Source organism: Podarcis erhardii (assembly GCF_964252035.2).
Source record: "Podarcis erhardii genome assembly, chromosome: 3".
Taxonomy (NCBI): domain Eukaryota; kingdom Metazoa; phylum Chordata; class Lepidosauria; order Squamata; family Lacertidae; genus Podarcis; species Podarcis erhardii.
Window position 1 is genome coordinate 43,793,325 of NC_138507.1, and position 12,611 is coordinate 43,805,935.

General features: G+C 41.1%; 1 protein-coding gene across 1 annotated transcript in view; it reads right to left on the reverse strand.

The window, feature by feature from the left end:
- MDN1 (midasin AAA ATPase 1) overlaps positions 1-12,611 on the reverse strand; it is a 94,196-nt gene that overhangs the window by 50,576 nt on the left and 31,009 nt on the right. Inside the window, exons 36-49 of the mRNA XM_081857568.1 lie at positions 11,191-11,399; positions 10,502-10,624; positions 9,267-9,464; positions 8,989-9,096; positions 8,151-8,339; positions 7,248-7,337; positions 6,878-7,138; positions 5,037-5,307; positions 4,098-4,257; positions 3,332-3,448; positions 2,088-2,290; positions 1,690-1,835; positions 1,228-1,430; positions 50-270 (exon numbers count right to left, since the gene is read on the reverse strand). Coding sequence (XP_081713694.1) covers positions 50-270; positions 1,228-1,430; positions 1,690-1,835; positions 2,088-2,290; positions 3,332-3,448; positions 4,098-4,257; positions 5,037-5,307; positions 6,878-7,138; positions 7,248-7,337; positions 8,151-8,339; positions 8,989-9,096; positions 9,267-9,464; positions 10,502-10,624; positions 11,191-11,399 — 2,499 coding nt within the window. The remainder of the gene's footprint in view (positions 1-49; positions 271-1,227; positions 1,431-1,689; positions 1,836-2,087; positions 2,291-3,331; positions 3,449-4,097; positions 4,258-5,036; positions 5,308-6,877; positions 7,139-7,247; positions 7,338-8,150; positions 8,340-8,988; positions 9,097-9,266; positions 9,465-10,501; positions 10,625-11,190; positions 11,400-12,611) is intronic.

A 12,611-nucleotide genomic window follows, 5' to 3' on the forward strand; every position in this document is an offset into this window, starting at 1 on the left:
CACAAAAATTCAGATTAGTCTTGCTTAAGCAGCAAGAGTCAGCACTTACCAGGCACTTGTGGCAAATTCTTTTTTAACTGATTAAGCCACCCAACTCTCAACGTCCAGTCTTGATTCGTTGCTTTCTCTATGAATAACTTAACGGCTGCAGAAAGGACCTCCATGCCGTCTGCCCAAGAGGCACTAGCTTCCACTGCACCAAATTTGAGGCAATCTGGATTAGGAGAGTGCAGGATTTTCTCAAAGTCATGTATAGTGAGAGGCAGCATCCTGAAACGAGAGGTCATTGTAAGAAGATCATACCTATGCAAAGAACAAACCATCTATACAATTTCCAAAGGCCTAGAGGAGATTTAACCTCTAAACATGTTAGATGTAACCATGGTGTGCTGCCTTAACCCTGAGTAAAATCCCAGCTGGACACTGAAACCATGCTTTCAAACTATTGCCACGTCCAGAATTGACGCTTTACAGTATTCCATTTTCCCAACATGCACTATTAAAAAATGTGGTGACACCCACATTTTATGTGATCTTTCACATGATGTAAGACATATCTGGAAATCTGTGGGACCTAATGGAAGTTCAATGCTCATTTCCATGTTAACTGCTTCCAGAAAAACAACAGCAACTGTGCACCACCCCATTAACCTGGAATATCTCAGTAGTTTTGAGCTGTAATTTCCCTGCCGTTTTCATGTGATGAAATCTAGGAGAGTAGGTAGTCCATCATACAGTTCCCCTCCCCCCAACATTTTCATGGGTGAACAATGGGGGAACTGAAGCATGTATGCATATAGAGGGGGGTGAAATGCCCAATGACACCCGTCACGTCACGCCCACTGGTGAGAATGACTTTTAGCATGACATGGTGGTATATCCATCAAAAAGCCACGGTTCCATAACGCAACAGGTAATGCAGTGTGAAAGGAATGTTAGAAACCGGTAGAGCAGGGCTAGCATTATAACCAAAATAGCAACACAATAAACCCCACATTTGAAAGCAGCTTAAGCTTCGCAGGTATAGGGAATGAGAGCTGCTTGCTACCTTGTAAACAAAGAGAGTGGAGGCAGGAAAACGGCCTTAACTATGGTAGCCCAGTGCAGATGTAACTGCTAACGTTGCTCACTTATTTACATAGAGGGGCAGGCAAAAGGCTGCTCACCAATTAACCTGGAACAGTTCACTCTTATATTTCCAGAGGGATAGCAACACCTTGTGCTCACCTGCTGTTTCTCAGATTCAGCCTGTTCAGGCAGTAAGCCAGGATCTGGCCATCGTGATGAACCATTGAAAGCAGAGAGTCTTCAGCTGCAAACAAAGCACTGGATGCAGAATCTGGCCACAATCCTAAGGCAAGGAGGGAAGCACCCCTCGTTTCCTCTGAATCCAAGACTGAAACGTGCTTCATTATCAAGTCCAGCATATGCTAGTATATCAGGAGAGACAAAGGGTTGCGATTAAGTTCTTCAACTGGGAAAAACAACAACAGTAGTCTTCTTTCTGTAACATTTTTCTCAAGGCATGGAAAACAATTATAATGTAGCAGTTAGTTTGAAAAGATAGATATATACATGGTCTCTAATTCTTGATTGCTCAGACTTTGAACTGTCTCTCACTGATTTTGCAAAAGTTGACTCTCTAGCACAAACACTTGATGAGCACATTTCCAACGGAGGAAGACTTACCTTTTGATTGTCTCCTGACTGTTGTGAACTGACGTAGATGTCCCAACACGCTTTATAGAAGCTCTTTGCTAAACCGAATCCTCGGCGCAACTGCTGCACGATCAGCGTTGCAGCATTAATCAAAGCAGATAGAGTGTAAGAGGAACCTGAGAAGGAAAAATTAACATTACAACCCACCAAGCACCTTTGTAGAATGCCTAGGAATTTAGCCCCCCCCCTTTTTTTTGCTTTCCCCCTTTTTCAAACCACCTACCTGAGCTAACTTCCGTATTATAAATCTGAAATCATAATCAAAATTTCCCAATTCATTCTCTCTCTCAGATGGTCTCTAACACAATCACTAAATAGAAGTTATTCTCTTTAGCGCTTGCCAAGTTTATTATGCATGCTGATCTCACCTGCTATGCTTTCCTTAGCTTCTGTATGCACAGCCATGAGCTCATCACATATGCTGCTTCCAAACAAGCCTATTCCATGAAGCAGCAGCTTCACATCGTGAAGATCCAATGAATCACTCTCTCCAGGAACGTAGATCTCAATTCCACGATTCCGCATGGCTCGGGATATTTCACCATGTGATGGATCCATCGAAAGGAAAAGCCTTTTTAAGTTTCAATACACATAAGAGAGTATGGTTATTTAAGTTACCCATCCAGTATGTAATCTTACACTGCTGCTCCTGGGATGGAGTGAGCGAGGAAGAGGTCACACTACAGCATTGCAATTAGGCACTTGCCTGCAATGTTTAGCGATCAAGGTTATCACCTTGATAAGAGCAATACCAACAGTACATTTCTAAGCTGAGTTTCTATTAGAGGGGTACTTGGTTTGTCTGGCTCTTCCCTATGCACAAAGTTTTTTTAAAAAAATGCTTATTGCACCCCTGAACTGCCTCCTCTCCACCACCAGGGAACTCTGCCTTGGCAGAAAAGGGAACTAACCACACTGTTCTACTGTCTTGGCTAGGTGAACACAGAGGCATGTTGTGGCTGCTACTTTCATGGCTTCCTCCTCTCCTTATCCTACTTAGAATCAAAGAATTTGTAGAGTTGGAAAGGACCCTGAGGATCATTGATTCCAGCCCCCTGCAGTGAAGGAATATGCAACTGTCCCTATACTGTCCCTATAAAGCCTGCAACCTTGGCATTATCAACACCGCACTCTAACCAACCAACCTCCCCAACCTGCTTTATTAAACTTGCTGGACACCCAAATAGCAAATGCTCTCTAGGCTTTATACAGAAAAGGAGGAAATGATTTTTTAAAAAACACAAGAATCCAGTAACAATCTAAAGGCAATAATTAAGCAGAGAATGAAAACGTATGTGTGCGTGCGTGCCTGCATATACACATGCAGTTCAGAGAAGGTGGAGAGACTAGCATTCGTGCATCACACAGCTTTGCTGCCCAGCAAAGGAAGAAAAATGACCATGTTGAAAAAAAAGGGGGGGGTGCTAAGAGAAAACTATCAAGCAATACATTACTTTGTTGACCCAGCTGAGCGATGATCAAACCTACACTTATTTTCAAGGCTGCAGTAGTGATACCTTAAAGAGACGGTGTTCCCACCCCAATGCCTACTGCAACTCTCAAAGCATAATCCAACAACACACTCCAATAAGCACAAAGAATGTCAGCGCACCTGAAATTTGGATGCGGTGTGATAGTGGGGGTTACACCATCGATCACTCCTCTTTCACTCATGGTGAGGACTCCTCCAGGTTCAAGCAGAGCATTCAAGCGGTCCAGCACAGAAGGACTACACACAAGTAAAGGAACAATTAAGCACTAAAGGTGGCTCACTGATTTAATAACAACTGCAAGCATTCATTTGGCTTCATAATGGAAGGAGTATTCCTCCCCCCTCCCCCCGCCCTGCTCAATCTGATCAGTTTTATAGCATCAGATATACGGAAGTAATGCAGAAATGTCATGGGATGGTGTCTAGTTCTGTCCCCTCTGCTCAACAAAGACTCTTTGCCCCAGTGGATGCTTCTGTGACTGGAAGGGAGGGGAAAGCAATTTGTGCAATTTTTTGCAAACTTCCCCCTTTCTTCTGCATTGCCTCCTCCTTTTCCAAAGTGTTCCCTAACCCTCTGGAGCAGGAATTCTTTTTTTTGGGGGGGGGGGTCACAGCAGGCTACAGAGAGAAGGGAGAAATAAGCAAAAATTGCCTTATGACTTCCCCCTTCTGTTCACGGAAGTGTCTGCTGGAGCAAAGGACCTCCTTGAGTAGATGGGAGATAACTGTATAATCCAGTTTCCTTTGAAACAGTAAATGATGATCTACTCCTTGAATTTCTCTCTTTGATCTGGTACATGATTTGTAACAGAGATTCAATGACGTTTATCCAATGTGGTTTTCTATATTTATGATAATTTCTTTCTAACAACACGGTTGCGCTTACCTGCAGAAGTTAACATTGTCCATCAAGAGCCATTCTCCAGACTGTAAAGCCTGAACCAACATCCCATCAACCCATTCAAATGTGCCGTGGTTGCTGCTGCTCATATACTGAATAACCTGCAGCTTGAAGTGCCGAAATTCTTCTACAAGTCTTGAAAACTCTAAAATCGGGGGGAGAGATACTTAGAATACGATTCAATGAACCAATAAGCCAGTACTCAAGATTCACACAGAGTGCTTTTCACAACTACATTTAGTCTAGTATCCTTCGCCAACTTAGACAAACGCTCCCTCTTTCTTTGTTCAGTTGTAATCATAAGATCTTTGCATTAGCTTCGACAAGATGTGATGTCTAAACTAATGCATGTAGATCAACCAGGTTTTCATTAAAAAGGGAGAATGTCTTTAATATTCACAGAATGATAAACATAATAAACTACTGCTAACTGGTGTGGGGGAGCGGAGCAACCATAACTGTGATGGAGGCTGGAAAAATCTTTAAGGAAGCAAATAATTATGCTTTGTGCTTCTGCAGATTATGTAGCTTTAATAAATATGGACCTGGGTGGCTTGCTCACAAGTGCTCTATGTGCATTCATCACTGTACATGTAAAGTTCCTGCACACTTCGGCTGAATGCCAGTGGGTGCAGGAGAATAGAGAGGTGGTTGCACACATGTCTAGACCATGTGGCATCACAAATACTCATACTTTTACTCTGGCCACATTTGTACACATTTATCTCAGTTGACAACTACTCCATAAAGACACACCATCTCTCACCATGAAAATGTCTTCCTTGTAACATCAGAGCAGTCTTTAAAATGCTTTGTGGTTTTTGCCTTCCCTGGTGGCATGCAGCAACTGGAATTTGCACATGCTGAGTTGATGACATTTTAAAAGGGAAAAACGCTATCACTTCCTACTGCTTCTGTGCATACCTGGCTTTGAGTAGGAGCTGATCTTGTTGTTCAGCCGCTGGACCAGTGCAAGGACGCCCTCCAATTTGTTCACCAGTTCAATGGTTATGTTTTGATTCCCTTCCCCAAGGGACTTTGGCTTGAAATTTAGAACGAAACTGCTCCAGGCACGCAGCACAATTTCAGCATCTTCTGGACAGATAGCAGTGAGGAGAAGGCTGTCCCTTAGAAGTGTGCTTACAACGTTCTCCACCTTCTCCAGCAAGCTCTTCCAAGGCCTAATGATGTCAACCTATAGGACATTTATTACATTGGTCACTGCTTGAACCACCACTTCCCACTGGGTTCCTTCAGCACGGTTTTGGAAACCACTTAGAGGTGTTTCTTTCTTGCTTTCATTTTTTTTTTTTAATAAATATTTATTAGAGTTTTTAAATACAAATGCACCAATAATAAACAATCTTACTTCTATCACAACGTAGTTTCATCACTTCTTTGGACTCCCTCGCGTCTCCCGCTCCCATTTACATCGTTAAACGGTTTTTCCAAGCAAATTATCAACTTGTTTATGATCTTATATCCACTCATTTAAGTATAATCTAGCAATTCTCCATAAAATTTATGTTTTCTTTAATCTCACTTATCATCAAATTCAAAATCTAATTTAGTGGTGGCCAATTTTTTATAATCTAGCATCCTTCTTAACATTCAACCAAATTACAATGTTTTTGTAAATACATCTTAAATTTCTTCCAGTCTTCCTCAATCCTCTCTTCTCCCAGGTCTCGGATTCTGCCAGTCATCTCGGCCAGTTGCATATAGTCCATCAGCTGCATCTGCCACTCTTCCAGTGTGGGTAGATCTTGAGTTTTCCAGTTTTTTGCGATGAGTATCCTTGCTGCCGTTGTTGCATACATAAAAAATGTTCGGTCCTTCTTTAGCACCTTCTGGCCGACAATACCCAAAAGGAAGGCCTCTGGTTTCTTAGTGAAGGTATACTTAAATACCTTTTTCAGCTCATTATATATCATTTCCCAGAAGGCCTTCACCTTAGGGCATGTCCACCAGAGGTGAAAGAATGTTCCTTCATTTTCTTTACATTTCCAACATTTATTATCAGACGAATGGTATATTTTGGCAAGTTTAACTGGGGTCATGTACCATCTATATATCATTTTCATTACATTTTCCTTCAAAGCATTACATGCAGTGAAGTTCAGCCCAGTGGTCCATAACCTTTCCCAGTCCTCGAACATAATGTTATGCCCAATGTCCTGTGCCCACTTTATCATTGCCGATTTAACCATTTCGTCTTGTGTGTTTCATTTTAACAGCAAGTTATACATTCTAGATAGTATCTTAGTCTTTGGTTCTAACAATTCTGTTTCTAACTTCGATTTCTCCACCTGGAACCCTAACTTTTTGTCATTTTTAAAAACTTCTTTAATCTGAGCATAATGTAACCAGTCTCACACTTTGTCCTTCATTTTCTCCAAACTCTGCAATTTCCAATTGTCTCCATCTTTTTCTAATATTTCCCAATATTTTGGCCATTTGGCCTCCATATTGGGTCTTTTTCGGGCCTTAGCTTCCAGAGGTGAAAGCCACCTTGGAGTTTTATTTTCCAATAAGTCTTTGTATTTTGTCCAGACATTAAACACTGCTTTCCTGACAATATGGTTCTTAAAGGCCTTATTGATCTTAACCTTGTCATACCATAAGTATGCATGCTGTTTCTTTCTTGCTTTCAGTTAAGACATTAAAACTTTGCCCATTCATATACTCCTCAAATTTAAGTTAAGTGGTATCTTGTATGCACTTGACTTGTCCTTATTCCCAAATTTAAAAAAATGCACACTTACTTGCTCAAATCCACCTAACAGCTCGGTTGTATCCATAGAACTGTTCATCGCCATGATCTTCAACTGATGACCTGTCAGATATGCTAGAAGCTGAATGAGGCTGGTCTTGCCAGCAGCCGCAGGGCCTACCAATATCACCATCCAACTCATATGCACACATTTCATGATGGACTCCAAGGGCTGGAGTGAATGGTGAAGCAGGGATAAGTTTCTTACAGGAGGAGGAGCATAGTTTGCGCGGGAGAGGATTGAGAAACCAACCTTCAGTAGAATTAAAAACAAAAGAAGCAAGTGCATTAGTGTGCATGTATAGTGTGGAGCAGAAATTCAAGAAGATGCCCAAGTAGCAGCAACTTTTGTTCTCTCTCACCTGGACGTCATAAGGAGTGATGTGGAACTGTCTGGAACCCATATAGGGTTCAGCATCCTGACCAAAAATGTCCCTGAATAGACACACTACCTAAAACAAACAAACAAACAAACAAAAAACAGATGAAAGATCACATTTATAACAAATGCTGAAATCCTTATATTCTAATTCTGCAGCAACTCTCAAATGAACGATTTCAAAAGAAACCGGGGAAACTCCAAATGGGTTGTTTGTTGAAGTCTGAAGTCACCTGCTTCAGGATACAGATCTGCCCACCTTGTAATGCTCAGCTGCAACCTGAACTAAGCCTCACCTTGAGAGAAGCTGGAATGCAAAACTAGACTGCTTACATGCGGGGCCAGTGAGTTTTCAATTGCCCCTCAAAACCACATTTATTTTTCACGCCATTTTTCTGAGCACTAATCATAAGCAAAACGAGAACAGCATTCTGCAAATCCACTAAAGGCTGATTGTGGTATCTGAGAGTTGCTGGCACAGGACACAGCAAGAAAGCTGTGGGATCATTTTGTCTGATCAAGCTCCCTAATCGCAATGAAATTACACTTAGGTAGGTTCCCTTTCCACACACTTGCTGTAAGCCCTCTTACCCAATGTACCAGGAGTTTAATCTATCTCTAACACATCCTTAGCACATGAATGGTGATAAAACTACATGAGGTCCCTTCAAATCCTGCACCTGCTTAACTGAAATGCTAATTCAAGGCCTTGGAGGAAAGTAGATAATCTTAAATAGAAGTCATTCAATGTTTCAAATAATGTGGGAAAAGGTACCCAAAAAAATTCAGTAAAATTTGTGTTTAAGATCCAAGAATGGTTTAACATATCCATACTTGTAAAACAGAAAAGACTAATAGGATTAAGCATATTTTTCATGTTCCTTACCTTCTCCTTGTCTGTATTTGTTCTCATTCTTTCCCCGTATATCAAGAACATGTGTTGGCCTGGATCGTAACTGCCAGGCGACTGGTCAACAAGCATCAGCTGACACCATCGGAAAAGGTCACGCAGATTAAACTCCCAAGGTCCACCTTTATGCCCCCACTTCTTCTCAATCATAACTTCTTGATCAATCTGAATAACGTACCAGTTCAAAAGATTAAAAACTCAGACATGTTTCAGCTCATGGTAGATTATTAAAACGCCATTGCACAAGAAAGCATTCATCGTGCCAAGCATTCAACTTAATTTACTGCTCTTCTAAGCTACCACCACTCTTTACTGTCCATTCAAAATCTTTATGGAATGCTCTTGTTCCAGAATAACTGGGGAAACCTAAACACATACAACATGCAGTTGTCTTACCTTGGACACACATGTATGATTCTATGCCTACTTGCTAGGGGGAAAGCCTCAAAGAAACTTTTATGTGAACTCAGACTTAGTAAGCCTCAGCCACACAAACGGAACATGCCATAGGAAGAAAAAAAGGGAAGTTCTGTCTGACATATTAGGCAACAAAAAATGAAATACAAACCCAGTCTGCAGTGGCTGTTATCTGTGGAGCCCAGCTAGTTTACATGCCACTGCAACTCCAGAGTTGAAAATGACTACAAATGAAGTTTGTCTCAATACATGTTCGGATGAAAACTGTGACCAGCTTTTTACATAGTTGCAGCAGTCATTGGTTTGGACTTGTGGGGACAGTCACCAGAACCCTGAAGTTCCTCTCCTTAAGAACACCATTCACATCATCAAGAGGAGTTTCAGGAATTATACTTACCATGTTGTTAAATTCAACCATTTTTGCAATAATCTTTTTGTCAATAGCAGGAAACAGGGTATTTCCAATGTACTCCATGTCTGCGGATGAGAGAGGGTCCACGAAAACCTACATCATCAATATAATTAAATGGGGTGGGAGGTGAGACTCAAGTATTATTTTTATGTAGACACAGAAAAATGCACAGTGCGCTTGCAAATGAAATAAAAATGATTCCATTTAGAAAGGAACTGCAAGGAGGACAAGACAAATAGTTTTAAATGACATTATGGACTTGCCTGTGTGAATCTGTTCAGAAAAGATTTGGGCAACCCCTTTCTGCCACCTCCTTGCCTGTAGGGATTCTGGCATCCAAAGATCTTTGTTTTCTTGTGTTGCACATGGAAGCTCATTCCCAACTCAGGAATGTAAATCTCTGCCCGATGGTCAAAACAAGCATTCAGGCCTTCTAGTACTGACTGAGAAGCCAAGTTCAGCTATTTGAGAGAAACCAACAGGAAAATTTACACTGCCCCTCTTCTTCACAACACACACTTTTGCCCACAAAACACCTTTAAATCTATAGCAAATAAGCAAAAGTACTGTAGTTAGCTCAGGAAAAGTTAACTTCAGATTAACACAAATGCCCTGGTTATTTAGCTACTCTTTTGGCTTCAAGCTCCTTTTGCACAACTCAAAAGAGCAACAGCATAGCCCAGGTACGTCCAACTCCCAAAGACTGTGATCTACTCACACTATAAAAAAACTGGCAATGATCTACCCATTGTTGTTGGATGGACCAGAGTTGTTGAGCTTTTTAGGAGGCCAAGGCTGTTGAGCTTCTTTGGGGGGAGGGGGAGGAGGAGATCACTGAGGGGCCTGAGATCTACCAGGATCTACCAGTAGATCATGATCTACCTGTTGGACACGCCTGGCATAGCCTAAAGGTAAATACAACTGTGAAGTCAATGAGGCTGTCGGAATCCACCCAGATAAATGCCATTGCTCAGGGGTAGAGTAGATGCCTTGTGTGCAAAAAAAGGTCCCAAGAATCAATGGCTAGCATCTTCAAGTGGCACTGTTTGAAACCCTGAGCTGGATGGACCAATATTATAAAGCCACTTCCTATGGATTCTATGAAGAAAGTGTTGATTTCAAGCTAATTCAGCCCTAAGACGGCACTTAAAAGGTAAGTAGTGGTTTTAATCTTCTGTAAACTGCAGCACATCCATGACACAGAACTCAAGCTGTTTGTCCACAAAATCGCCTTCTGTAACTGCCACCCCAGAAAAAGCAAGTGTGTGTTCTCCCACTGGAAAACTGAAGATAAAATCTGAGCAGCCTCTTGAATAAATGGGAGCAGCAGACTGTTCCAGGATACTTTCTCCACGTAAGGACAATGCACTGTTAACTTTACCATGTTTGGATAAGATCCTTTTAAAGTCCCCAAACATCAAACTGAGACAGCTAGAGACCTCATTTTCCAAAAAAGGAACGAGAATCCTTTTTCTGTGCTACATTAAGCTGAACTCACCTCATCTAACACAATCCAGTGTCCAGCTTTCAATGCTGCAAGCAAAGGTCCATCACGCCAGGCAAATTCCCCTCCTTTGCCCCCTTCAACAGGTAAGTCTGTGCCAAACAAATCTGTGACGTCCTGGATCAGAAGGAAGAAAAGTCAAGGTTTCCAAATGCATGTGAAACAATTGCAATTTAGAAAAAGCTCTCCTAGGCTTGTAGTAATAATCCAGTAGTATTTATACCAAGAGTTATAAATATTTTGTTCTATGCATCTGTTGCATCAGCCAGTAAGTGCATTCTATGAACAAAAATGAAACCCAAGAGTAATTTTAAAAATAAAGAAAGATAATTCTAAACCATTAAGATTTTAACCAATATTCAAGCAGCAAACTTTGATCAAGGTTCTTTGCATCTGTATTTTAGGCAGTTTGTTTTGATCATTCACACCAATAGATGGATCACAATTCTAGCAGAATGTGTCCCTTTACTAGACAGGAAAAGGAATATAATGCTTCCTCTTAGAATTAATCAACAATACACCCCTTATTAAACTTACCCATTTCTAAGCATCTTCCCCCTCCCCAATCAATTAGGAGTATTCTCAAGATTTGTGAAAACTTAACACCTGTTAACTTGCAAGTATAGACTCTCACATTCACAAGTACAGGTATTTCAGTGGAGACCACAGTAATCCCTACCTACCGTTTGTTCAGAAAGATTGATTCTAACAAGGCAATTTCCAGAAGCCTTTGCCAAGGCTGCTACTAGGCTGGTTTTCCCAACACCTGGAGAGCCTTCCAGGAGAATGGGCTTGTTAAGTTGCAAGGCCCTTAACAACCGCTGTGCATTCATTGCTGTGGTTCCTGCATTTAGAGCGTAGTCTGAGACATTGTTCTTCTGGTAAACAGGGCCTGCAGCACAGAGAAAGCAAATAAAAAATTAATTAGATTACAGGGTAAGATGATCAACATTTTTTGCTCCAGTGAAAGTTTTAGCTCATCAGAGAGAATAATGGTACCAGATCAACATTCATCTTGATGCAGAGGGATTTTCCTCCAAAGTTTTGTTTTTTGTATTTTTGCAATCTCCCCTAATCTCCCCTCTTTTTAATGGGTGGTGCAGGCTTAGCTATATTAAGCAACGGCACTGCTGTCTTAACATCTGAAATACACAGAATTATGATACTTAACAGATTGTGGAGTAAAATATTTGAATGCTCCACCATTAAAGCTCTTAAAAACTCCATGCATATGGAAAGCTAGCATGCCAGAGCGAAGTCTAAGCTAAGTGCCTTCATCTGAGAAAAGAGCATTCAAGCACTCAATTAGAAATGGAAGGGTCTTGCGTTTCAAAGCAAGGAACGGAGAATTAAGGCGGAATGAATACTGTTTTGAGGATTTAAAAGTTTCTCACAAATTTGATAGAACAAGATTTTTGTGCTGGAGAGAAAGGGAATTTGGAACTTTGTGTGTATCCCCCCCAAAAAACCCGGGAGTGTCCTATTTGGGTCCCGGAGGAAGAAGTGAAAGGAGTTTGACAGCTGTCAAAGAAGCTGTCAAACGGGCGGACAAAGTAAAGAATTTTGCTATTTAATAACTCTTGGAATTAAAGTTGATACATTTGGACTGAGGCGATTGGAAACAAAGTATTGATAATAACAAAGTAACAGATTATTGGAAAAGGACTACTAAATAACTGAAAGCCCCCTAGGGGGAATTAGTGACATTACAATGGCTGCAGAGGGAAAATTACTGGCGGAGATAGAAAAAATGTTTTTTCTCGTGGGAATCCTGCAGGAGCAGAGTATGGCTCTGAGTAAAGTTTTTATGACCTTGAATCCTGAAACAAACAACTCTGCTGAATGCACAAAGGAGATGTACGATAAAAATTCTGCAGCTGAGCAGGAAGAGATGCCTTTGGAATTGACAGAGAAAAAAGAAGGAGTTCAGACACTACAAGTGGAAAATATCAACCAGAAATCTGCAGCGTCAGAGTATGAGCAAGAAGACCTTTGGATTACAGACCTGCGAAAGATGAGAAAGAAGAAGAGAGAAGCCCCTGGAGTACTCGGAATATTAAAACTAGAAAGAACAAAGCAATATGATTGGGACTTTTCTCTTGAG